The sequence below is a fragment of the Cyprinodon tularosa genome, unplaced genomic scaffold (assembly GCF_016077235.1).
Source record: "Cyprinodon tularosa strain WSP-4 unplaced genomic scaffold, ASM1607723v1 ctg796, whole genome shotgun sequence".
Taxonomy (NCBI): domain Eukaryota; kingdom Metazoa; phylum Chordata; class Actinopteri; order Cyprinodontiformes; family Cyprinodontidae; genus Cyprinodon; species Cyprinodon tularosa.
Window position 1 is genome coordinate 70,956 of NW_024039558.1, and position 25,184 is coordinate 96,139.

The window sequence follows — 25,184 nt, forward strand, 5'->3', positions numbered from 1 at the left end:
AAAAGAAAGAAAGAAAAACAACTATGTACCAAACTAAACAATTGTTGTTATCTACTTCAAAAAACGTTATATTAAAAATTTTTTAGATTTTTCTTTTTTAGATAATTTTTTATCTTAAAAGTCAATATATGATTTTTTTTTTTTTTTAGGTGAACTGTTTAAAGTAACATATTATAATTAAAAATGTTTCCAGACCTTTACTGGTTGTTGATTTTCTTTATTCGGACCCTGCTGGTTTTTAATTGGCTACCCCAGCTCTCTAGAGGATCTTTCAGTTTGGAGGAACCTGATCAGCTACAGCCTGATGAGGAAGAACTGAGGATCCTCAGTTTATCAGGGTATGACAGGCTTCCTTTGTTTATACTAAACACTGCACCTGGATTATAAAATCTACAAACATAACAGTAAAATAAGTGCTGTGAAGATCTGCTCATTAGTTCAGATGTGGGTGCATGAACGGACATTTGTGTGTGCACATACACACACACATATTAGTGTGCCACTCTGCAGCACTTCTCAGCAGGTGAACGAAATCTGGCACAATCAGCATCACAGGAGATGTAGCTCCAATCTATAGTTGAATTATCTATAAAAATAAAAGAAAGTTTTTCTCCATCATCCCTCACAGCAACTCTTAATCCTCCTCAGGATACGCTTGTTTATATTTGTTGGCTTTAAAATGGGAATTAGATTTATTTATGAAAGTTATTTATTTGTTTAGTTGTCCCCATTTAAATTACTATGATTGAATAAAAATAGATTCTTTCTATTCAGTTAAGTCCAGAATAATTCATACCCCTGGCTCCAAGCTCCATCCAATCAATGTCAGGACGGCACCTCCTCCATAGCCAATCATCATCCCCTTCATTTAGCTTCTGGCCCAGCTTCCCTCCTGCAGGTCAGCTGATCTTTCACCCAACACCGCCCCACTTCCTCCTTCAATCTGAGTCTATTCTTAGTCCCACATCCTCTGTGGTTTTTCACCACCAGTGTTTTTTCAATGCTATAAAGATTATCAATGCTACTAATCTGCTCAATGTTTTGAACAACTAATTATAATTGTAAGAATTTAAAAGTTTCATCTTTAAACCCATCATGTGTTTTTATAGGTCAGTTGAAGGTAAAATTTCTTAATTATGATATAACTCACCTTTCTGTTGACTGAAGCTCTTCCTCTTGAAGAAGATGAGCAGAGCTGCTGCTAACATGATGATCAGGATGGAAAGAATCAGACCCACATAGAGCCACAGATCTGCAGGGATGTTTATAGAAGAGTTGATTTAGTTTATCCCATCAGCTGCTCTGTTCCTCATAAACAGGCCATGTGCATTAATGTTCCTCCTTCATCAGCTGCTGATAAAAACAGAAGGTTTCTCTCCTATTGAACTCAGAGGACACAGCTTCTGCTGTCAAAGACCTTCAGAACATTCTGCTCTGATCAGATGCTCCATGCTTTATTGGCTTTTATTTGCTCTGATACAAATTAATTTAACATTTAATTCTCTGACCCTGTTAACTTGAACAGTTCTGAGCCTCACTGATGAACAAAGCTGGACTTTAACAGACCCAAATCATCTCCTGAACATCTAAACATGAACAGATAATGTACCTGAAGCTGCAGCTGGTTTCTCAGAGACTCTGCTGGTTGCAGAGGAGGATGGAGAAGGTGAGGAACTCAGACTCTGTGTTGTTGTTGTTGTTGTGGAGGCTGCTGGGAGAAAAGTTGATCTAATAAAAGGTCCCAGAGTCCATTTTGGTTCTGAAGAATCTGAGGACGTGGAGATTAAACAGAATAAGAACAACTGAGGTCAAAATTTACATTCTTCTTGATTTTATGATCCATGTTTGTCTTCATGAGTCACAGTTTGAACATGCTGGTCTTTAAAGTAGATCTGTTGAAAATCTGAGTGAAAAGTTTAAAAACAGAAAAACTCACCTTCAGTCACAGAGAGAATAAAATCTTCATATTGAGTTCCCCTCCATGTATCAGAGCGACAGCGGTACCGTCCTGAATCTGACTTTTTTAGCTTTGTGATGCTCACATGCAGATAATCATTTGAAAAGATATCCCTTCTTTCATATCTAATGCTGTATCTGTCTTTGTTTAACATGTCCTCAGTCGTATTAATCAGAATATTTCCTCCTTCACAGGTTTCCTTACAGAGGAACCTCCTGCTTCCAGAGTTCTTAAATTCACATCTAACTGTGATGCTTCCTCCTTCCTTTCCTCTGTAGGTTTCCACAGTTTCTCCATCCTGCAGAGCTGCTGAGGAGATAAACAGTCAGTAATTACTGTCAATCTTTAATATAATATAGTTGAAATATAGTTATAAATGAACCTGGATGCATTAGAATAAATTCACATTGAACCCAGAGTCTCAAACCAGTTCAGCTAAATTCTCTAGATAACTGTTTGGATCAACAACCTTCTGGTTTCTTTGACAGCTGATAAAATGTTCTGTGAGGACGTTTATAAAGTAAATCCTTGGTTAAATAAACTATCTTTCTCTGATTTGTTTCTTTAAGGAGGGTTTCAGTTGCACTTATTGGTGGGTTACTTCTGCTTTGATGTTCCTCTTCAGGTGTTTTTAAATGATGAAACAAAGAGCTGTTTCCTTTGTCACTTTCAATGGTTAAAAAACCCCAACATTTCTTTAAAAAAAATGAACCAAAACTAATTTATGGTTCTTAAGTTTCTATTTGAACGTTAACTTTCTGGATTTCTGTTGCTGTTTTCTGTTGCAGAATTTAAAAAAGTAAATGCAAAAGAAAAAAGAGGGAATAATTGAATTCAGTTTGGAACTTTTCCACAATTTTAAGGATTTAAAACAGATATAGAAATAAACAGATAGAAATAAAATAATGTACTCACTGAGGAAAAGGATGCAGATCAAAGTATAACAGACCTTCATCCTGAGCTGCTCATGGTTTCTAACTCTGCTTCTCTTCCTGTTTCACTGATAAACCAGGAACTTCTCTGAAGGATGGAGTTCCTCCTCTGACCCCTAGAGGTCAGCATCTGACTTTATCCTTTGAGTTAAACTGTCTGCTGCTCCATTTGGACTGAAAATGTTCTTTGTCTCCATCAGATGATTTGTCAGCATCACAGTTTAAGCAGTAACCTGATTTATTCCTCTGTTCTTCAGTTTATAGTATTTCTCTTTTTTTTTTTAAACAAGATACTTTTTCCAAATTCATGAAACAGAAAATGTTTCAGAATCATAAATCAAACAGCAGCTTGGCTTTAAATATCCAATTAAATCTTTGGGGAAGGGACTGATAATTATTTATCACATGATTGTTTAACAGCAGTGAAATGTAGAAATACAGAAACTGCACAATAGAACTGACCTGATATTTAAGTAAAACTTTTTTAACTTTTTATGTTGTCTTTCTCACCACACAGGAAGCGGTTACTTCAATATTTAACAGCAAAAGGCTGAACTTCCCACACGTCAATTTAAGAACTACTTCTTGGCTTCAGACACCTTTCTGTCTGTGTTTCCTTGTGTTACAAGATATTATTTATTTTATTTTTATTTTTTTAAAAGGGAATGGAACCTGTTCATTTTCTTTTGCATGTCACTCAGAAAGTAGAAAGTTCATATTTAAATAAAATTTCTCAAAAAGGCTCTAATCTAGTCAATCAGGCAATAATAAAAAATTATCCTTATGCGGCCCTGGATTTTCTTTTTTTTTTTTTTTAAACAGTGTCCTGTCTGGCGATGTGGCAATAAGAATAATTGATTTGATGCCAAAAAGAGCCCAACAGATTTTACTTTCAGAAGTGGAGCAGTACGGCTATCGCCATCGTGTTCCACTTGTTTTATGCATATAAATAGCTTAATTATAGTTATGCAGGGAGTTCTACAGATTATATGGACACTGCAATGTATGTAGAACAGGAAAGGAAAAGCAGCAAAAAAAGGAGAAAAGATTAAAGAACGAAGAGATAAAAGGGAGATAAGGATAAAACATCTTCAGTCTGCTTCATCACCTGCAAAGAGATGTGAAAAGAACAGCACAACCAAGGGACATGGTACGACACATACAATAAAGTAACACCTAGATACTATGGCTGAAGTAGTGTTATTTAATCTGACATGTATACTGTGGTACATAAAGATTAGAAAATGGGTTTTCTGTGTGGAAGTGAATCTCTGAGTACCAGGAACCAAGCACCTGTAGTTGTTTGTGAAAGTGCACTTGTGCATGTAAAGTTTATCCAAAGTAAAAATGCTCAATAGTGGTTGTGAAAAGCCGAAGAGGCGCCCCCCAGAGAACTGAGTCCAGCGCCGGGAGACCCAAAGCAATTTCAGTTTGGGCCCGGTATCCTGAAACTTTTAGATGTGCCTTTGGTTCAACACACCTGAATCAAGTAATTGGAGGACTCTGGAGGAACTGACTGGATTAGTTTTGCAAATATATTTCTCCACCCCAATGATCTATATTTATGAGATTCAAACTGTTAAATAAGAGAAAAATATCCAAAAATTGTAATCTTAAAATTTTGTTAAATGTTCCTGTATGTTTCAGGAAATAATTGAGGAACTTAAATGATAAAGGATTTAGGATAGAGAAAATTAGAGAAATAAAATAATAATACTCACTGAGGTAGAGAATGCAGATTAAAGCAAACCTTCATCCTGAACTGCTGATGGTTTCTAACTCTAAGCTTTCCTTCCTCCTTTGATAATCCTGGACCTAAGGCATGTAGTTCCTTCTCTGAACAGTAGGTGTCAGTCTCTGATTTTCTCTGCTGAGTTAAACTGTTAGCAGCAGATTTGAATCATATTGTGCAATATCAGCATCAGAGGATTTTAGATCCAAAAGGATTTGATTAAGACCTTCTCTATAGGATGCAGTTCCTCCTCAAACCACAAGAGTCCCCTCTCCCCTTTTTTTACAGCAGAGTTTAATTTTCTGTAGATTTTCAATAAAAAATAAAACTAAAAAAATAAAGAGCGTTGCACTTGGAATCCAGAAGTTCTGAGTACAAAACCTACTTCCACAGACTGCCACTCTGGGTCCCTGAGCCAAGACCCTTAACCCCATACTGCTCCATGGCACGCAACAATGGCAGCCCACTGCTCCCCAAGGGGATGGGTTAAATGCAGAGAGTTAATTTCATTGCTCTGTACTTGTGACAAAGTGTGATGACAATAAAAGCTTGAAAAAAAGTCAACTGCTTTCTGTGAAACAGATTAAATAAATCAACCTTCCACTCAGGGGTAAAGTGCTTGAGGAGGAGAAGCTGAAAATTGATGAAGTAAAAGAGGAAACTCCCCAACACGGTAATTCGATGGTTGCATTCGAATTGGACAAGAAGCTGGGAACAGGAACAGCATTGACGCAAAGTGTAAACTGTCAAAATAATCACTTACAGTGATTTACTGGCAGCTATGGTTTCCACAATTTTACTGTATAATTACTGTCAGTTTTACCATAGTAAAGAAAAGCATACTGTAAAAGACATTGAGGTATAAATATTTTGCTAAACACAACTTTAAAAGTTCAAAAAAATAATCTTTGTACTTTAAAATTGCTGTACCTGATAGTCTAATAATGCTCTACATTATCCTGATATAAATACACTGTTATTTTAAGTGTTTGTCTCATACTTGTTGTCTGGCACACAAGTATTCCTTCAAACAATCTGCCATCACAGTTACTATGACACTGACAGATGTTTACAGTATCAACACAGCTTGTAAATGTATAAACGTCTTAAAAATACAATTAAAGGCATCTGGAATTGTTCAGTATTGTTAATAAAACCACTGTTTACCTTTAGTTTGCCACTGCAGTATTGTCTATGTCATTAGGGTCAGGACTGGGGTGAGTTGCACCAGAGTGTCATACAGACACTGGCTGAGTTTAAATTCAGGGGCTGCGTCCTCCGAAGGACAGATCCTTTGGCTGATTACATCAGAGCAAGGCTTAGAGGCCTGTTCAGATTGGAAAACTCCATCCCTGCTTCGAAGGACTGGTCCAGTGTGTCCTTCAAAGCCTTGGGTATCCCATGATTCATTGACAGTCCAAGCAAGCTGGCTGCTCCGTGCTCAGAGGAAAAAGTGAAATGGCACTGACAAGTGGTTAGTATTGAAAGTGCAGTTTAATATAATACAAGTCTTTGAATAGTTCCATTTGAAGTGAATGAAAATACAGTGGAATCAGCTCATAGTGATCACGTTGGTCCAGAGCAAATTTGAAAACTATCATGAGTATGATTATTATCTCCAAATTTACCCTTATTTCACTTATTATTTATACATAATATCATCTAAATGCCATTTGTGTGGTTTTTCAATGAGAAAAATGAAATGAAACGGATAGCTTCTGCATTTATTGAATTTTATTACAGTACCATGCAAGTTTAATTACAGTATACTGCGCTATACGCAGACATAACTCTGGTAGCCTGGTGCAGCCGGTGCATTTTTTTTTAACAAGTCTGAAGTTTGAAACAAACGGTTTCATAGAACAACAGCATAGAAGATAACTGCATATCCTGCTGAAAATTAAAGCTAGCCTACGCCTTATTGGTGTTGCGGATCTGCTGCGCCGCATTAAGAAATCACTTCATATATTTATCTATGGTTCCCTGGTTCCTGGTTGTCCAACACTGAGTTCACTTCTTTTTCAAAACGATGTAAAAGGTCAAAGTTTTTGAAACTGTCATGCAGGAGACCAGTCTTTAAATGGAAACTGCATTCCTCATCTCAGCTCTGGAAGAGACAACAGTCTCCATATCTTCATCCTCCTCCCCCTCCTTGCTGCACAGAGCACTGCTACCCACACCAAAGCACTCTTGTACCTCCGCGATGATGTCCTCATATGTCCAGGGCTCTGACACTGGATTACTGTCATCACTTTTAATCTACTTATTATTTTAGCACACATGTACATTCATTAAATGGCCAAAAATGAACAATATAAGCGGATTTCTTGATTACTATAAACTAATTATTTAATTTAGCCATAGAATCTGAACCGGGTTTAGAATGCTTTGATCCAGTTGAACTTTCAGAATTAGCAAAACGATTGTCTTCATCTAAGTCTTCAACTTGGATGTTAGATCCATTCAATCGTATCAAGTAATTTTGAGGGTCCACCCAGCTCAGGTGGACCACAGCATGCTGATCAGAGCCGAGGCGATTTTAACCCTGGTTGCTTGGCTAGTCATTTGACCCTAGTATACATGCGTCAGTGAGCTGTTCCCACTGCAACTAAAAGCAAGTTGTTCCCGGGTTTAAATGGGTTTTCCAGCCAGTGTGAGGTAAATGATACCCAACCCTAAACACACACACTCAAATCTACATTTCCTACAGGTAAGTGAGTTCATTGATTTGGTTTTTCAGTTATTTGTGGTATTTCAAACCTCTTTTATTAGATATGTTGGTAAATTTTGTGAGCATATGAGATTCTCTGGAGGCTATGTGCTGGAAATGCACGTATATAGAGCTAATACAGTGACACCTTCAATTGTTATTGAATGTGAGATTTGGTGTTGAAAAATTTAAGAGTGAAGAACTAAACATTGAAAATTCAAAAAATGAAAACTGAAATGTAAAAACTATGGGGATACTTTTTAGCTGCACCACTATGTCAATGAGGAATGATTTCAGTGTCACTGAAGAGTTCCTGCAGCAACGGTGTCATTACAAACCGGCGATTTGTTTTATTTTACATCAGGTGCAAGGCTGAACTGGAAATTGCTACAGGGTCCTTCAATTTTTCCGGTACTCTTCATCATCTACCTGCTGTAAACGACAGGTGGGCTCTGGTTCAAATGTTGCTCCTCAACCAAAAGATATTTTTATCTCTACATCTTGTTGCTAAACCATTAAAAATGCTTCAGCTAAGAATTAGAGGGAATTTTTACATTTCAGTGTAAAAAAAAAATTGCAATACACAGTTTGCACCAGGACTGTTTAACTTTAAAACTTCACCAGATCCTTTTTGCTTTTTCAGCAACTGATTTTTTGCCAGAACAATTTCCTCTATTGCAAATTGACATGCAGTTGAAGCATAAACTGTAAAACAAACAACACTGATTTTGGGATGCTTTGCGGATGCTCTACGGTGCAACAAATGGTTCGGCTCTGACTGCTGACTGACTAGAGGGGCTCCGAAGAACCATGGCAGCAGGGTGTGTATGTGATGCAGATGCAACGCAGTGCTTGCACATTCAGTGGAACCTCGGGGTCATAGTCAGCACAGGGATACTGGAGCTGGCTACCCAGGATGGCAACCAGCTGGAGTTAATGACTGCTATCATGAGGTTAGACGTAGTGGCTTCCTGATAACTAATCCATTGAAAACATGCTTATGCAAGTGGATGCTATCTATGCCTTTCAACCAAAAACGCAGAAAGATTCAGCAGCTAGTCAGCAGGCATTTACCAAGTCCCTATTATTTGTTGCACCCAACAGCCAGATAACCCAAATTATGCTGTTAATCAACAGCAGCTTTCAGGACACGATGACATGGATAGTATTTTACCATTGGATGAAGTCAGGGTCTGATCATGAGTGATCAGATAATAGACAGAATATTTAAAAAAAGAAAAGAAGGTGCTTTTTATTTAAGGGGAAGTCCTTCGGAGTTGATGTAAGAAGACAGGGACATGTTGCCATGGCAAATCGCAGACCAATGGCGGCTGGGGCCACTCTGCCTGCATGGGTTGGTCCTTGCCACATCCAAGTCGAAGCAACCTCTGAACAAAGAGCCAAAGCTCCACACCCCCACATTAGGATGTGTCAGAAGTAGGTTTATTCTGTGAAATGTGTTATATGTTTGGTAATTCACATTGCCTTTGCCGGACGTACCTCTTCTAAGAATTACAGGGCCACAGCTAATGATAAGAATGAGAACAGCCTAAAGGAGCAGACCTGAAAGGATGCTGACAGCTGGGTTTTAGCTGAGGAAGTTGGTTTGTTGGCATTTGAAGCCAACAATCTGATGAAGATCAAGATTAGCAGCATTTCCCCTCCTTGTTAAAACTTTAATTCAATTCAATTCAGTTTATTTATATAGCGCCAAATTCACAACACATGTCATCTCAAGGCACTTTACAGTTCAACCAGATCATACAGTCAAATTGATACAAAGTTTTCTATCTAAGGAAAACCAGTTGATTGCATTGACTCATTGACTCAAATACAATCCCCCACACTAAGCATGCTTGTAGCGACAGTGGAGAGGAAAAACTCCCTTTTAACAGGAAGAAACCTCCAGCAGAACCAGGCTCAGTGTGAGCGGCCATCTGCCGAGGCCGACTGGGGTTCAAGGAGACAGAAGCAGAGATACAAAAAGCAGCTGTAAAAGGCGGCCCCGTCCAGGAAACACGCAGCCAGGCAGACGAGCTCCAAGGCAGCTCCCATGCCAGAGGACGAAGAGAGCACATCCACTCAGTCACGGTCAGAGAAACAGGACCACACTGGAAAACAGGCCGATCTCCAACATCTATTAACAAGGGTGTTGATAGAAGCAGCACAGCTGATGTTTTTTTCCAGGATGACGTCACAGCCAAACAGGAACAGACGAGGCAAAGCTACTCTGAGGAAAAGCAGAGAGAGCAGAAGGTTAGAGATTGAACTAACAGATTCTGCAGAATATGAGAACAGAGAGAGAATGAAGCAGAATGATGAAATGGGGGTCCCTATGTCCTCCAAAAGTCTAAGCCTATAGCAGCATAACTATAGAGATAGCTCAGGATAACCTGAGCCACCCTAACTATAAGCTTTATCAAAAATGAAAGTTTTAAGCCTAGCCTTAAAAGTAGACAGGGTGTCTGCCTCACGGACTAAAACTGGTAGTTGGTTCCACAGGAGAGGAGCCTGATAACTAAAAGATCTGCCTCCCATTCTACTTTTAGAAATTCTAGGAACCACTAGTAAACCTGCAGATTGAGAGCGAAGTGCTCTGTTAGGAACATAAGGAACAATCAGATCTCTGATATCAGATGGAGCTTGGCCATTTAAGGCTTTATATGTGAGAAGGAGGATTTTAAATTCTATTCTTGATTTAACAGGAAGCCAATGAAGAGAAGCCAGGATAGGAGAGATATGATCTCTCTTTTTCATTTTCATTAGAACTTTAGTGCTCAGTGTGAGAAATAAAGTTGCTATTATGTTTTCTGAAACCCTCACTCACTGACCGTTCTGTCATTATTGTACACCACAGTTTTATATGTGTGAGGAATTCATGGTGCACAGAACATCTACCTTTTTGAACTGTTATTGTTTGTTTTACTGAGACTATTCTCGGTTTCACAAGTTTTTCTTTTCTTTACAAACATCTTGTTTCTAGAGAAATTAAAATTATACTTAGCTTTGATGTTTCCTCGTTTAATTCCAATTTCGATTCTCACAGCCTCACCATCCTGCATTACTGTTAAGATAAACAGTCAGTAGTTAATCAGGAAAATCATGAGTATGCAGTTTAGAAATACTGCTGAAAACCAGATGTGTTCATTTTTTTGGTAACTATATTTGAAAGCGAGTGAGATTTATGGAAAGTTGTTTGCTGTCAATCTAAAAACTATTTTCTCGCCTTATAGTTTTTAGATTGACAGAAAAAAAAAATTCCTGTCAATCTAAAAAAAAAAACTATAGGGTGAGATCACTGGTAAGCAGCAGAGGACAGCTCTAATGATTGATGTTGCAATCCCAAATAATGGAAACATTAAAAAAAGAACATGAGAAACTGGAAAAATACCAATTTAAGTAATAAAGGAACCACCCACCTCACCCAAACCAGCATTAAAACCAGTATTGTTCAACCAATCCATAGGATTGCAGCTGAAAGGTTTCTGTGAATTTCAGAGCTTCTACTTCAAATGAATTAGTTTAATCAAGAGTCCCTACATGTATATGTTCCTTGTGGATGAAATTTAGAACATATACATCCTGTTCTTAGAAGTGTTCTTAGAATAAAGTCCTATATAGACCACTCTCTATTTGGTGTCTGAACTTTGACATCTGATGACATAACTAGTAAATTTTAAGCTGTTGCCAAACGAGCCACATTTCCAATACACCAACAATAATTTATGGTTCTGCTTTGATAAACTTCCTTTTCTGTAACCTATGTGTGTAAATAAATTCTAACCTTCCAGTACTTTTGTGTATTTTTCCACTGGTCTTTTAACCTTTCATGACTGGGTAACATTTCTTCGAGATAGATACAGGACACCATATCATTGAGCCATTTTTTAAAGCATGGAGGTGTAGAGTATTTCCATTCCCTCAGAATAACCCGTTTTGCAACCACCAAACCAAACATTAGAGCCTGCTGCAGAGACATGGTAAGAGTAACAGAGAATTTAGAGCAACCCAGAATTATCAAATGGTTTTCCGGATATAGAACTTTGCCATAAGCGTTACTATAAAATTTAAATATTCTGTACCAAAAGTCCATAAGCTTAGGGCAAGAGCAAAACATATGACCCAAAGTCCTATTGTCTGATTTACATTTGTCACATATAGGAGAGACACTAGGAAACAGCTTATTAAGTTTGGTTTTAGAAAAGTGCAAACGATGGATAACCTTGAATTGAATAAGTTGCAATCTGGAATTAATGGAACAGGTTTTGATCCTTGACAGACTCAAATTCCACATCTCATCTGAAATTTAGACTAGTGTATCAGAAGCCCAAGCCTCTTTTATATGATTAGTAGAATGAGATGAACTGAAAAGATTAACAAAGTGAGAGATTAGCTTTCTAGAAGTAGGGGGCTTTTTATAAGCTCGAGTCTCTTATTCTGTTTCATACATTCATTCTGTTAAGAGAAGTACATTTTTTAAGTTTTACTTCCTTCTTTACCCAAATAATACGTTTAGATTCTTTTCTAGAAATTGATTCAATACTTAATACATTAATACAGTAAAATCAAACAACAACAAACTTGAATGTTTTCCAGCGAAATTTTGTTTTATATAAACTCTCTGTATACAAAATAACAATAAAGTTTGTCTAAGTCTAAGCATTGGTATAAAAACAGGAAACTGAACATAAAGAGGCAACAGCAATTATTTAAATACATCTGTTTAAGCTTATATTCTAAAGTTCAAAAACATGAAATGCAATTAAAATAAAGCTTTTACACAAATGTTCCTAGCTGCTTTACATGTTGAGTCCCTCTGCTTCCTGGGCGTCATCATTGCTCAGATCCTCAAGTGGGAGCTGAACATCACCTCCATCTGCAGAGGATCTTGATGGAACTGAATAAGGTCAGACTGACGAAGACAGTGATGGTGCATTTTTCCTTCATCACCGACTCCATCCTGCTGCCACCATTAGGGACATCAGCAGGGTGCAGAATATCACTAGCTCTGCAGAGATGGTGACAATCTCAGCTAGCAGCTAGGCTCAGAAACAAGGTTCAGGGTCCCACACTGATGCTTTCTCCTTACCAATAATATAAATGTCTGATTAAAATAAAAAATTATTTAACATGATTTCATTTGTGAATTTTTATTTGCCTTTTTTGTTTTGACTTTGCTGAAACTTGAACTATTTTTTCTATTGTGTTATAATTTCTGTACACCAGAGGTCACGGATTGGCTGACCACGGTCTGGATCCGGACCCACCTGCTGGCTAATCCGGACCCAACCTGTTAAAATCATTTACAAAGTACCGCATGTTGTCCGACGACAGTGTCTAACCCCGAAATCCCATATCCTCCGTCTCCCCTCTGCCCTGATGCGCTCCAGACCTCCTGCACAAAGCAAAGCCTACAGCCTCCGCTGTTCCTCCCGTCTTGTGGAAGTGACAATTAACATGTGGAAATGAACGCTTAATTTAATATGACATAGTAAAAAAATCCCAACATCATCCAGCATATGTTCAGTTTCTGCACAAATAATTTCGTTTTGTTGTGGATTTTTGTAACAGGAAAAATTAGGATCATCCATGGTTTGGATGATCTATGTTTCTGTTAGGTTAAAAAATGTAGGCTCGTAAAGAAGGACTGAGTTCACACAGAAAGGGATTCTCATCCAGCTTCTTTAGAAGGCGAAAGAGCCAAACCCAACACTCCAACTCTCTCTCTCCGACCCCCCTCCTTACAGTGTCTTATTTATTAACAGAACATAACACATGTTTACAAAACAGAGTATTGTTCTGAAAGGACAATTGATCAGGTCATAAGACAGGATGCTCTACTGACTGAATCACAAGGCAGAGTGATCTCTTGACTGAATCATAAGACAGAGTGAAGCATCTCCTTGCTTCAAAGTTTATATGTACATACATTAATTTTATAATCATCATTGAATACACCTAACATTTCCCTCCTGTTGTGCATATAAACATCAGCACGTAGCACTTCTAAAAAGATTTTTACTACACACATCATAAATGATTGCAGATAGGGAATTCAGTAATCAAAGTTCAATTTTAAAAAAAGCAAAAATATGAAAAGGATTAAAATGTAAAACTTAAGAAAAAATGTAAGATTTATCAAGAATGTAAAAAGCTTCAAAAACCTGTCCCTTGAGTAGGCAAAACCTCTCCAATAGAGGAAAATTCCTACCCGACCCTTCCCTAGGAAGCGATCATTATCCCTGTAACTGATTACACAGTTGCCACAACATCAGTATCTTTACCAGCATCTTGGCGGAGTTGAACAAAAGTTACAGCTGACTAATGGATTAGAGTGGATCCTATCATTCTTTGAATCGTTGACTGTAGGCATGGTATTAAGCAACAAATAAAAAGGAAAAACATGAATAACAATCCTACAAATAGTACAGCTACCTTCATCAGCACCTGCCACCATGATCCCGTGGTGAACCAACTTGTCCATGGTGCTGGACTTGCACCGGAGGTGTGAACAGTCTGTTTTGTTCAAACCCTCAGCAACGCAATTGGAATGCTGCCACCACATATTGGCACCATAGGGATGACTTGGTGTGGATCCATCAAAAACCATTCTGGTTTTCCTTTGTTTCAGGTGGTCAGTTTGAATCCCTAAGAACACCAGTCCCATGGTCACCATGAGGCAGCAGAGCCACTTTATTTTTCCTATCTTCACCAGTTCCTCCAAGGAAGCACCCAATAACCAGGACTCTAAGGGATTGAGTTAGGTTGATTTCTTCAACAGCGTTTAGACGAAAAGCTCTAAATTGCTTTACCCCTTTGTAGCTGGGCTTCACCACAGATCCCTACCTCAGTCGTGGGGTCCCTGTGAAGGTAACTGGGCTTTTTGCCAGGGAAAGTCTTTAATCAGCTTACAATGACTCTGATGGATCCAAGTGTCTCTCTCCTGGATCTTCACAGCAGTTGGAGTTGCTAATTGCACAATGTATGGTCCTTCCCACCTTGGAGCTGCCCAATTTTCCCCTTGATGATTTTAATCAGCACTCTGTCTCCAGGCTTCAGGCCTTCCTGTGGGGAAATAAAAGGAGCTTTGGGCAGATTACATGTCCTTTGCAACATGTGAGACATGCTCTGCAAAAATGTTTTAAGTAATTATTTAATCCTATACTCATTATCCCTCCTGTTGAGACATGATAAATCCATGGCTCAAAATAGCTGCTGCTTTCAATCAGAATCAGAAATACTTTATTAATCCCAGAGGGAAATTACTTTTGTTACACGCTCCAGTCACAGTTATATATATATATATATATATATATATATATATATATATATATATCCTACTACACAATATAATAAAGATAAAAAATAAGAATATGGGGGAGCTACTGTTTCCACGGGTCCCCTTTAACCCTTTAGAGAAGGACACTACAGTTTTGAGCTTATCACCATGAGGCTGTAAACAGGTCATATAACTTGCTTTACTGTCAACTGTTTGGATGAACGGTTTTTGATAATTTTGTAGAGCCAAGACAGTTGCTGAGAAAACTTCTGCTTTTAGCTTTGTGAATTGCTGTTCTGCTTCTGGGGTCCATTAAATTGTCTCTGACATAGCTATAGGTGTGTCATAAATAAAGCTTAAGAAAAGCTGAGTTTTTTTGTCTTATAATATGGAATCTAAGCTCTGCAGTAATTGCACAATTCTAAAAAGACATTTGTTCTTTAGTTACTGGCGCTCTTGCTATTAAAGTTTTTCACTTTACTTGTAGCTTTTTACCTTTTTCTGAAATAGCATGGCCCAAGCAACAGACTTGTTTCTGTACCCAATAAAATTTTTATAACTGGTTTATAGTTTACTTTGCTTCACATTTTAGCAGATATTGTTTTATCCTTGGCCTGTATTGCAATTTAGGAACTATTTTAATTAGATCTACAGTTGTCAACAGTCCTACATCAATTTTTCTTTGAAATCATTTTCATCAGATTGTGATAGCAAAGAATGCTGATTTATTTTAACACATGCTAAATCTTGAACCTGGGGTTTTACATCGAACAGAATTTTATAAGGGTGTTTCCATAGTTGGAACAGATAGACATGGAGCAGAGACGATAAGCATGTTGTATAAAACACAGAAGGATTAAGTTGCAATGCCATTACATGTATTATTCATACAGTCTTCATTCCCCCCAGCGCGGGGAAAATTGCAATGCCTAATTTTCCATCAAGTCTCGCCCTAACAGATTAATGGGGTGAGTTGGTGATATTACTACATAAACATACAACCTTGCAACCTTTTTCCTGTTTGAAGGTCTTATATTTCTAATGCCCTTGACATCCATTCCTAGGATGTTTGACCATTTGCTGATTTTACAAAAAAATTTTAGATGGTTTTTATCATTTACATTATCTTTAATACAAGTATTACAGGCTCCTGAATCGTATATAAGTGTAACTGCCTGTCTATTAATTGCTAGAACTATTCATGTTTTTCTTTTAATGCATTTAATATCTCCCATGCTCCACACACATCCACTATTGTAATGACTCCTGATCCCTATTTGCTCAATCACCTAGTCACACCTCAGATGAAAAACTGCCCTGTGGACTCTTCCTTCCTGGTCTGCTTTTACTGGTGTGGGCTGAAAGCCCCCTCAAACCCTAGGACCGCCCCTTCATACTTGATGCCTTTTGACATTTCACATGCCTTTGTTAGTGCAACAATCTCTGCAGCTTCCACAGAATATGATGATTTTAAGGCAGCACTGTAAAGGGTTTTTTGATCATCTACAATTTCAAAACCAACTAATTCTTTCCGGAAGCTGGTCTAGAAGGTGACCCATTCACATACAATTTTTTATAACCCTCCTGTTGTTCATCTTTTCCCCTGGGTGGTTAGATCCAGGGCGTAAAGTGTTTTTGGGAATGAGCCTGAATGTACAACATGTATGTCAGCTGTTTCTAATTCTGGTGTAGCATAAAATCTGTACATGTTTTCATTCCCCTCCCTTTGTCTGTAGGCACCAGCGCTAATTGCAATTTCCTTAACAGATTTCTGCCTAATAGATTAACTGGACAGTCTGGGCTTAACACAAAATCAGCTTCCACCGTGAATCCCTCTTCATCAGTGACCAATTGTTTTTCAGAAATGCGCTGAACCACCATTCTCCCATCAGCAGAGACTACTGTGATCCATTTTGGTCCCGGTTTAATTTGAGGTAATGTATCCCTCAGGACAGATTTATCAGCTCTGGTGTCACATAAAAATTTCACTTTTACCCCTTGTATGTTTAAATGCCAGTATGGTTTTTCTGAGGTGTTTAATAAAGAAAAGAAAATTTTCTGTATGTCCAGGACCTCCACTGGGTCCACAATTAACTGCACTTTTTGCTGGTGCACATGACTCCTGGCTTCAGTGCTGATCATAATATTGGCGACAGGGAGGGTTACTCTGCGTGGGTCTGGACATTCTCGAGCAAAGTGGCCCTCCTTATCACAATTGTACCACCTATTGTGCTTTTGTACGTGGCCTCTTGTTTTTCCCCTGTGACCACCGGCCCTCACTTAAGCCCAATTATGGTCCAAACTACACTTCATAGCTTTTTTTTAGCTATGAAACAACTTAAAAGACCCACAAACATAACTTTAAAGACAGACAAACACAACATTAGATCGATTTATTTAATTTTTCATAACAACATCGTATCTACTGTGTGCATGTATTATACCAACACCTCGCCATTTGGAGCTCATTTATTTATTTATATATATATATATATATATTTTTTAATCTATTTATGCACTAGTGCTTGTTTCTAGCCAGCACACAACATTTCTCCATTGATCTACTTCCACACACCATCTATTTCCTACTTTTCCTTCCACTTCTACAAGTATTTTAAATTACTCGGATCAATCTGACACAAACTTTTCAGCCCCTTTACAATCTTCTCTTTACTCTTTCCTGAACCCATCCTTTTTTATTCTTTTCCCTCCCTGGCTCTCCTTAGTTATTTTATCCTTAAGTTCTATTATTTTGTTATTTTGGAATAGAGGCGTCCCTCAAACCCATATATTTTTTTTAATCCATATATTCAAGTGTATTTTTTGTTGGATCCTGCTCTCCTAAAGACTTCTAATCATTGGATTTTAAATTATCTCTAAATTTACTTTGACCTTTACTCTCATTAAGACAAAAAAAAGAAAGAAAAATCACAAACGCTCAGCTCAGGTGTTTTATAAAAGAGGTGAATCAGGAAATTGTCTATATACCAAAATAAAAGATTGTTGTTCTCTACTTATTTCATCTTTTTTTTTATTCAAAGTATAACATGGATTAGTTTTAAATCTGTTTAAAGTAACAGATTATAATTAAAAATGTCTCCGGACCTTTACTGGTTGATGATTTTCTTTATTTGGGCACGCTGATTTTTAATTGGTGACCCCTGCTCTACACCTTTCACTTGTTTATTTCACGTAACATATCTTCACATTTTGTCAGGGTTCCTGTGTGTGTGTGTGTGTTAGTGCGAGTTGTGCATCTCTACTATAGAGGATATTTGTGGAGAACTTGGGTAGCTTACACAGGTGAAATTAATCTTTATAATCATAGTGCTGGGCCTAAAAGAGCACCGGAGCCTTCATTCAGAGTTGGTTTCTTGTGTGTTGTAGATGTTTATTTGCTTCCTAGTCTCTTGCTTCCTTTGAGTATTTTTCCTGATGTTTATTGGTTTTGTTTGGTTTTCAGTATTTTTGTATTTTAGATTTTTGCCTTTGTTTCCCTTGGACGATCATTAAACCATCCAAACGCATACTTGCCTACTCCTCTTTGCATTTGGGTCCTCAAAACCTCCACCCAACCTGACATATTTATTTTAAAAAGTCCATGTTTTACTGTATGTGTGTCTATCTTTAGCAACACCAAAGAAAATTCGCCTCTATGTGTAAAACTACAACATGGCAATAAAGTTTTTTATGATTTTGATTTTATCTGAAGAGCACAAGCTGAGGATCTTCAGTAAGGCTATTTCTGTACAATAACATTGGAATAAAGAGAAAATAAATCATTGTTGTAAATGGCAGAGTTTCTAGACCTCTGACAGTCTGAGTGGGTGTGAACTGCACGACCACAGGGGGCGCTGTTGAGCGAGGCAGTATGACACATATTCACTTCAGAGAAATGAACTCCATCAGCCCCAACCTGGAAGAAACAGAAATATATTAGTTTTTACATTTGTAATTTATAATTGTTCTTTTAGTGCAATTTGAAATAAATATTATTGATTTATTTACTGAAGGTCATTACGCTTTTCAGCATATCAATTTGCTCTAGCAGTAAATTTAAGTTTGTGATATAATTAATAAAATATAGCTGAAAAATTTAATCATTTACAGTATATTTTGCATTTATAAGCTGAATGTCCTAAGCAGGGTTAGAATGCATTAATCATGTGTTGCTTACAAACAGCACAGAAAATAAAGCACTTCACTGCTTATAAGCTCCTTATTGGTGATAGTAAAAGTTTGAATAGACAAAACTGAATAAATCAAAACTCTCCCATCAGAGTGTAAATATTTAACATTAATATTATTCTCACTTACTTTATTCTGAGGACTGCTGAAGAGGCTGTATAGATCTGCGCTTTCAGCTCCATTTTGGTTGTAGGGTTTGGGATAAGCATAGACTGACACTGATGGTGCAGTAGGTGTTTCGTTTTCTCTCTGCTGGTCTCTAATATTCTGGTACACGCTGTCAGGCTGCAGAAGGAGGAGTTTTTGTCACACAAGCATGCATTTACAATAAACTGAAAAAAGGATGCTAATCTGATATATTTTTTATAATGACTCAGACTCACCATTGAGAAACTAGCCGAGTGTGCTTCCCTTTCAGGAACTAATAAAAACAAAAAAGGCAGCTGGAGTTAACTGATCAACTTTCAGGTTATATTGTGCAAACCTGGAGCAGAATAACATGTAGACAACAATAGTGTAGGGAAAAAAATTAGAATAGGAGTTTGAAGAATATCTCATTTCTGCCCTTAAAGTTTATGTTATCAGGATAATGAAGATCCTGCTTTTATTCAACATTTTTCCATTTCATTTCTCTTCAGCCCATTTTTTATATTCATTTCTAAGGAATGTCTAATAAATCTGGAATTTTGGGAAAGTCAATTGATTGAAGGTTGTTTTCAGTTCATTTTCTGTAAATAATGGTGACAAAGTTGAGTTTGTTCTAACTCACCTTTCTGTTGTCTGAAGCTCTTCCTCTTGAATAAGATGAGCAGAGCTGCTGCTAACATGATGATCAGGATGGAAAGAATCAGACCCACATAGAGCCACGGATCTGCAGGGATGTTTATAGAAGACTTGATTTAGTTTATCCCATCAGCTGCTCTGTTCCTCATAAACAGGCCATGTGCATTAATGTTCCACCTTCATCAGCTGCTGATAAAAACAGAAGGTTTCTCTCCTATTGAACTCAGAGGACACAGCTTCTGCTGTCAAAGACCTTCAGAACATTCTGCTCTGATCAGATGCTCCATGCTTTATTGGCTTTTATTCGCTCTGATACAAATTAATTCAACATTAGACTCTCTGACCCTGTTAACTTGAACAGGTCTGAGCCTCACCGATGAACAAAGCTGGACTTTAACAGACCCAAATCATCTCCTGAACATCTAAACGTGAACAGATAATGTACCTGAAGCTGCAGCTGGTTTCTCAGAGACTCTGCTGGTTTCAGAGGAGGATGGAGAAGGTGAGGAACTCAGACTCTGTGTTGTTGTTGTTGTTGTGGAGGCTGCTGGGAGAAAAGTTGATCTAATAAAAGGTCCCAGAGTCCATTTTGGTTCTGAAGAATCTGAGGATGTGGAGATTAAAACAGAATCAGAACAACTGAGGTCAAAATTTACATTCTTCTTGATTTTATGATCCATGTTTGTCTTCATGAGTCACAGTTTGAACATGTTGGTCTTTAAAGTAGATCTGTTGAAAATCTGAGTGAAAAATTTAAAAACAGAAAAACTCACCTTCAGTCACAGAGAGAATAAAATCAACAAACTGAGGCTTCTTCCAGGATTTAAATCACTGTTCATATAAGCCACACCAGTACCGTCCTGAATCTGACTTTTTGAGCTTTGTGATGCTCACATGCAGATATATAGATTTTTGTCTTTTTTCATATCTAATGCTGTATCTGCTGCTCTGAAATCTGTCCTCATTTGTTTCAATCAGAATATTTCCTCCTTCACAGGTTTCTTTACAGAGGAACCTCCTGCTTCCAGAGTTCTTAAATTCACATCTAACTGTGATGCTTCCTCCTTCCTTTCCACTGTAGGTTTCCACAGTTTCTCCATCCTGCAGAGCTGCTGAGGAGATAAACAGTCAGTAGTTACTGTCAATGTTTAATATAATATAGCTGAAATATAGTTATAAATGTACCTGGATGCATTAGAATAAATTTACATTGAACACAGAGTCTCAAACCAGTTCAGGCAACTGATCACCTCCAATTAAATTATGTTTTGTAGCTTTTTGTTTTAAAGATTTGAACTGAAGGAAACGGACATTTCTCTAAAAAAAAAAAAACAGGCTAAGACGTATATGGGTAATAACTACAAATGAGTTGTTTTATTTTAATAAAATTAATTTTCTTAGGTTTTTGTGTTAAAATGACAAGAGTGTAAATCCTGAGATGTAAAATGTCAGCGTATCTTAGATAGATAACCAGAATGTAGTAGACATCAGGAGGAAGTGTCACAGTTCAGATTAAAACTGTTGAACAAAACAAAAACCCTGATAAACTGTGAAAATTAAAAACGATGAAGGACTGAGAGAAAATAAACTGATAGAAATAAAATAATGTACTCACTGAGGAAGAGGATGCAGATCAAAGTATAACAGACCTTCATCCTGAGCTGCTCATGGTTTCTAACTCTGCTTCTCTTCCTCTTTCACTGATAAACCAGGAACTTCTCTGAAGGATGGAGTTCCTCCTCTGACCACTAGAGGTCTTCTATACTGAAGCCTTTTAAGAACAATGAAACCTAATCAGATGAACCGGTTTGCTTCCTTCATCAGAGGATGAAACTGGACTCAATAAAAAATGAAGCTGCTGCTGCATGAACACAGAGAGACATCATAGAAAGAAACTGATTCTGCTTTGAGATGGTTTATTCCACACAAATTAATCATTTAAAGACACAGAAACTTTTATTAGCATCTTCATTTTCTAAGTTACAGAATCTATTTCTCTGTTTTTATATCTATCTTTATATTTCTGATGCTACCAATTATTTTGGCCACTTTATAAGAAATAAACAAATCAAAACTTCACCATTTTCAATCAACATGAATTAGGATCTGCCTGCCAACACAGACTATTCTTTTACATCTTGAGTTATAAGAAAGTTGCACAACTGCAGAGGACTTGTCTGCACTTATTTTAAATCATCTTATTTAACAACTTGTATTGATTTTGAGGTGATGGAAGAAACCTTTTAGTTTTTGCTAAAACTTACTCTGTCCTTTCTATTACCTTTGTGGTACATTATCTGCAGAAGTATTCTGTGTGCTGGCAATCCCCTGCATATTACCTATCTGTCAATGCTCTGCTTACAACTTGTCAGCAAATTCAGCTTCTTTATCCGTCTTTCAATCTTCAGGTCCAGTAGATGAGACCATGTTTGCAACCTGCTGCGGTTTGCTTGTGGAGTGGAACAACAGCCTCTGCCCGTAGTGTCGTGCTGTGGACTTAGATGGCAGCATCCATGAGTTGGCTGCATTCTCTGAGGCACTGCCTGCACTGGACAATTTGTTGCTGCCATAATATGTCTGTTGGCGTAATAACTAATGTTTTTTTTTTTTTTATACAGTCCAATATTAACGTTTTTGTTGCTTTTTCTAAATTCTAAAAAAAATTGAGTTTCGTGATTCAGCATCTAATGTTTAAGCGTAAAGCACTATTTACAATTGTGGAATGGTTATTTTTCCTTGGCCTGTTTGTAAGTGATGTTAAAGTCTGTTTTTTCTCTTTTCCTCAATAAAAGTGAATACTTAGAAGCCTTGCTGAGATGAAAGGAAAGGAAGTTTCCCCCCTAGGCTAGATAAGGGGGAAACATAAAATAAACATGTCAAGATTCTCACGTCCTGGTGTGAATGGGAAACAATTGTCATCTCTGTCCTTTGAAGAGCTAAAGTGTTTCTCTCGGGAAATGTTAATGTGTTTGAAGTCCCCCTTTTTATGCAGAGGTGGGGATGTTGCAGCCTCAGATCAACACTGAGAGCTGCATTCAGTTGGTCATGTTGTTCTCCTCTGCAGAGCAAAATAAAAACTTTTCTTCCTTGGATATCAACTCTCAGTGGTCAATTTTTGTTTTACTCCACACAATACTTCCATAATACAAGTTAAAAAGGAATCCGGAAAATTTTTTTTAACCTTGTGCTTTTAAACAAGTATCAGTTCTTCAGAAAATTCAGAGCAGTTACTACAAGTAAATGCCGTTTTTGAATAGTTACACTTGTATTTTGGATGTTTGGATGCCATTTTTACCAAGCTTCACCTTCATTAGTCACCATTCAACAATTACATTTATCTCACATGTCTTTCAGTAACGCCTGTGAGGTAGAACAGTGCCTCCTGAAACACGCTTTGAGGCTGATTTAAACTTCGAAACTATGTCGTCTGCGTAGGTGTCGCAGTGAACAAAAAGCCGTCCCAACCCCGTCTGCAGACACGCTGCTGCACCTATCGCAAATTAAAGGTGACTGCAGACAGGAGGCCGGCTTGTTTTGTTTTTATGACCGCAACTGTGGAAAATAACTTATTAAGTTGGACCAGCTAGAAGAACGAGGTGCGCAAGAACGCTAAGACCCTTTTTCCATCTGGATACCCACTCTTTTTCGCCCTCATGTCCCTCCATAGTCAGACAAACTCGCCCCCACTTCCTCATCGCCTCGGCCGTATCTAGACCCACAGCATAAAGCGCAGGCCACGCTTCAATACTGAGCATAAATCAAAAATGTCTGCGTCAAGCTGACTGCGACACACTGCTGCAAGAGTATAACCAGCCCTTTAGTCATTGTTACCAACTTCTCCAAAAAGAAGAGATATGTCTGGAAACCTCTCTCTAAATAGCTGCTGAGCACTGCATTGATCTTCCTTTGAAAATGGCTCAGAGCCAAAGGCAGATCCCCAAGTCAGGGAGGATCCCAGCTACTGTTCATACATGCATGGTGCTCCAGCCGCAATGGGAAACTGCTCTGCAGGAATTCTTGCTGGGCATCTAGCAACTGCAAATTGATTAGGGATCCTACCACCGCATACCTGGTATCCGCTAGGCATTCCAGGAATGCACAACTCTGTCAAATCCTATCTGACTCACTGTACAGGCCACGGTGGACACACTAAGTTTGTTAAGGTCATCCTGGATATGCAGTAATCCTGATCTAGTAGGTGGATTAGGGCCTGTTTAAGGGGGTAGTTTATCCAATTATTGACCTCTGGCAAATTCTTTCCACTTGCAGGATCTGTTTAAACACAAGACAAACATTTTAGGAAAGCTAGCAGGGCTGCTTTATTTGTATAGCTGTAAGATCTCCCCACCCACCCCTTTTCAGCCAACTCCTCCACAGAATCTCCCACAGAGGTGTGACTTGCCAGCCCCTCTGTCTGAGGACAGAGAAAACCACAGAACACACAAAGAACATTCCCTTTTTTTCTTTTTTCTTACCCATTAAGCTGGGGTCCACTTTGGAAGGTTCTCCTGCAAAAACGAAGATCCGGGCCCAAAAGACCCAGATCTCAAGAATTATCAAGGATAAGTCATCATTGTGACCTTTCAGAACCAAACTGCTGCAAAATAGACCTTTTGCAACACATTTCTCTTGAGTTTCAGAACTTATAGAGCCAGAAAATGAGACTATGAGAAGGACCACTATTGTGAGCCAGAGACAAAGAGAGCCTGCCTTGCTGTTTAGCCTGTCTGCTAATCTGCTGGATGGAAACTCAATTTTCCAAATGGACAAAAACGTTTGCAGGTCTGGCACAAATAGGGACAGAACAAACAATGTCTTTTGATGATGTTGATCATTTCATGTGTTTACTGATGAGTAAAGACAAAGCTAACAGTATGGACTGCATGGTATGCTATAGTAACATGTTTTGAGCTGTTGTTGAAGGTTGGACAAGCTTTATTTAAACACTGATATAACATTAGTGTTCATGTGTTCCTCAGATACTCATTACATTCCATTACCAAGTATGACCAAGAGTCATTTAGTGGAGGATAGAACAGGGTAAATAATCATTTAACTAAATGTTACCAGTTCCTGATTAAGCAAATAATTTAATAAAACATTATTTGGCCAAATAATTTTTTATTCACCTCATGAATTTGCATTGTGAATTGGTCCAAAAACATTTAAATTTTATCTATATTATTGAAAGCTAATTTGATCATATCCAAAATTCTTCCAGATAAACTGGTTTTCAAACTCAAAATCCATCTTAAACTGTAATATGGTTTTTAACCATGTTTCCCTTCCTCTTTGTGCATAGTAGTTTAGTTTAGTTGAGTTTTACTAGTCTTAGTTGAAAGTGTTAAACTGAAATATGTTTGACTTGGAGCTGAATGATTTTTGTTAATAAACTCATATTTTGAACAGAAGTTGTGGGGAATTTATTCAATGTATGTGCAGAAATAACTGTTTGACCATGATTAGTGCTCAAATTACTCTTTCATTTATTGTTCTAACAAACAGTTAGTAGGGCGTGTGTTCATAAACAATATATAACAGCCGAAATAATATCTGAATAAATAAGATCTTTATCACACCTACTGGGGAGGGCAATAAACATC

At 37.8% G+C, this 25,184-nt stretch overlaps 1 protein-coding gene across 1 annotated transcript in view; it reads right to left on the bottom strand.

Moving 5' to 3' along the window:
- LOC119773978 overlaps window positions 1–21,250 on the bottom strand; it is a 48,358-nt gene extending 27,108 nt beyond the window's left edge. The window contains exons 1-4 of the mRNA XM_038271222.1: window positions 21,197–21,250; window positions 1,937–2,266; window positions 1,610–1,768; window positions 1,151–1,252 (exon numbers count right to left, since the gene is read on the bottom strand). Of these exons, the coding sequence (XP_038127150.1) occupies window positions 1,151–1,252; window positions 1,610–1,768; window positions 1,937–2,266; window positions 21,197–21,236 (631 nt within the window). The 5' untranslated portion in view covers window positions 21,237–21,250. The remainder of the gene's footprint in view (window positions 1–1,150; window positions 1,253–1,609; window positions 1,769–1,936; window positions 2,267–21,196) is intronic.
- Window positions 21,251–25,184: the final 3,934 nt, after the last annotated feature.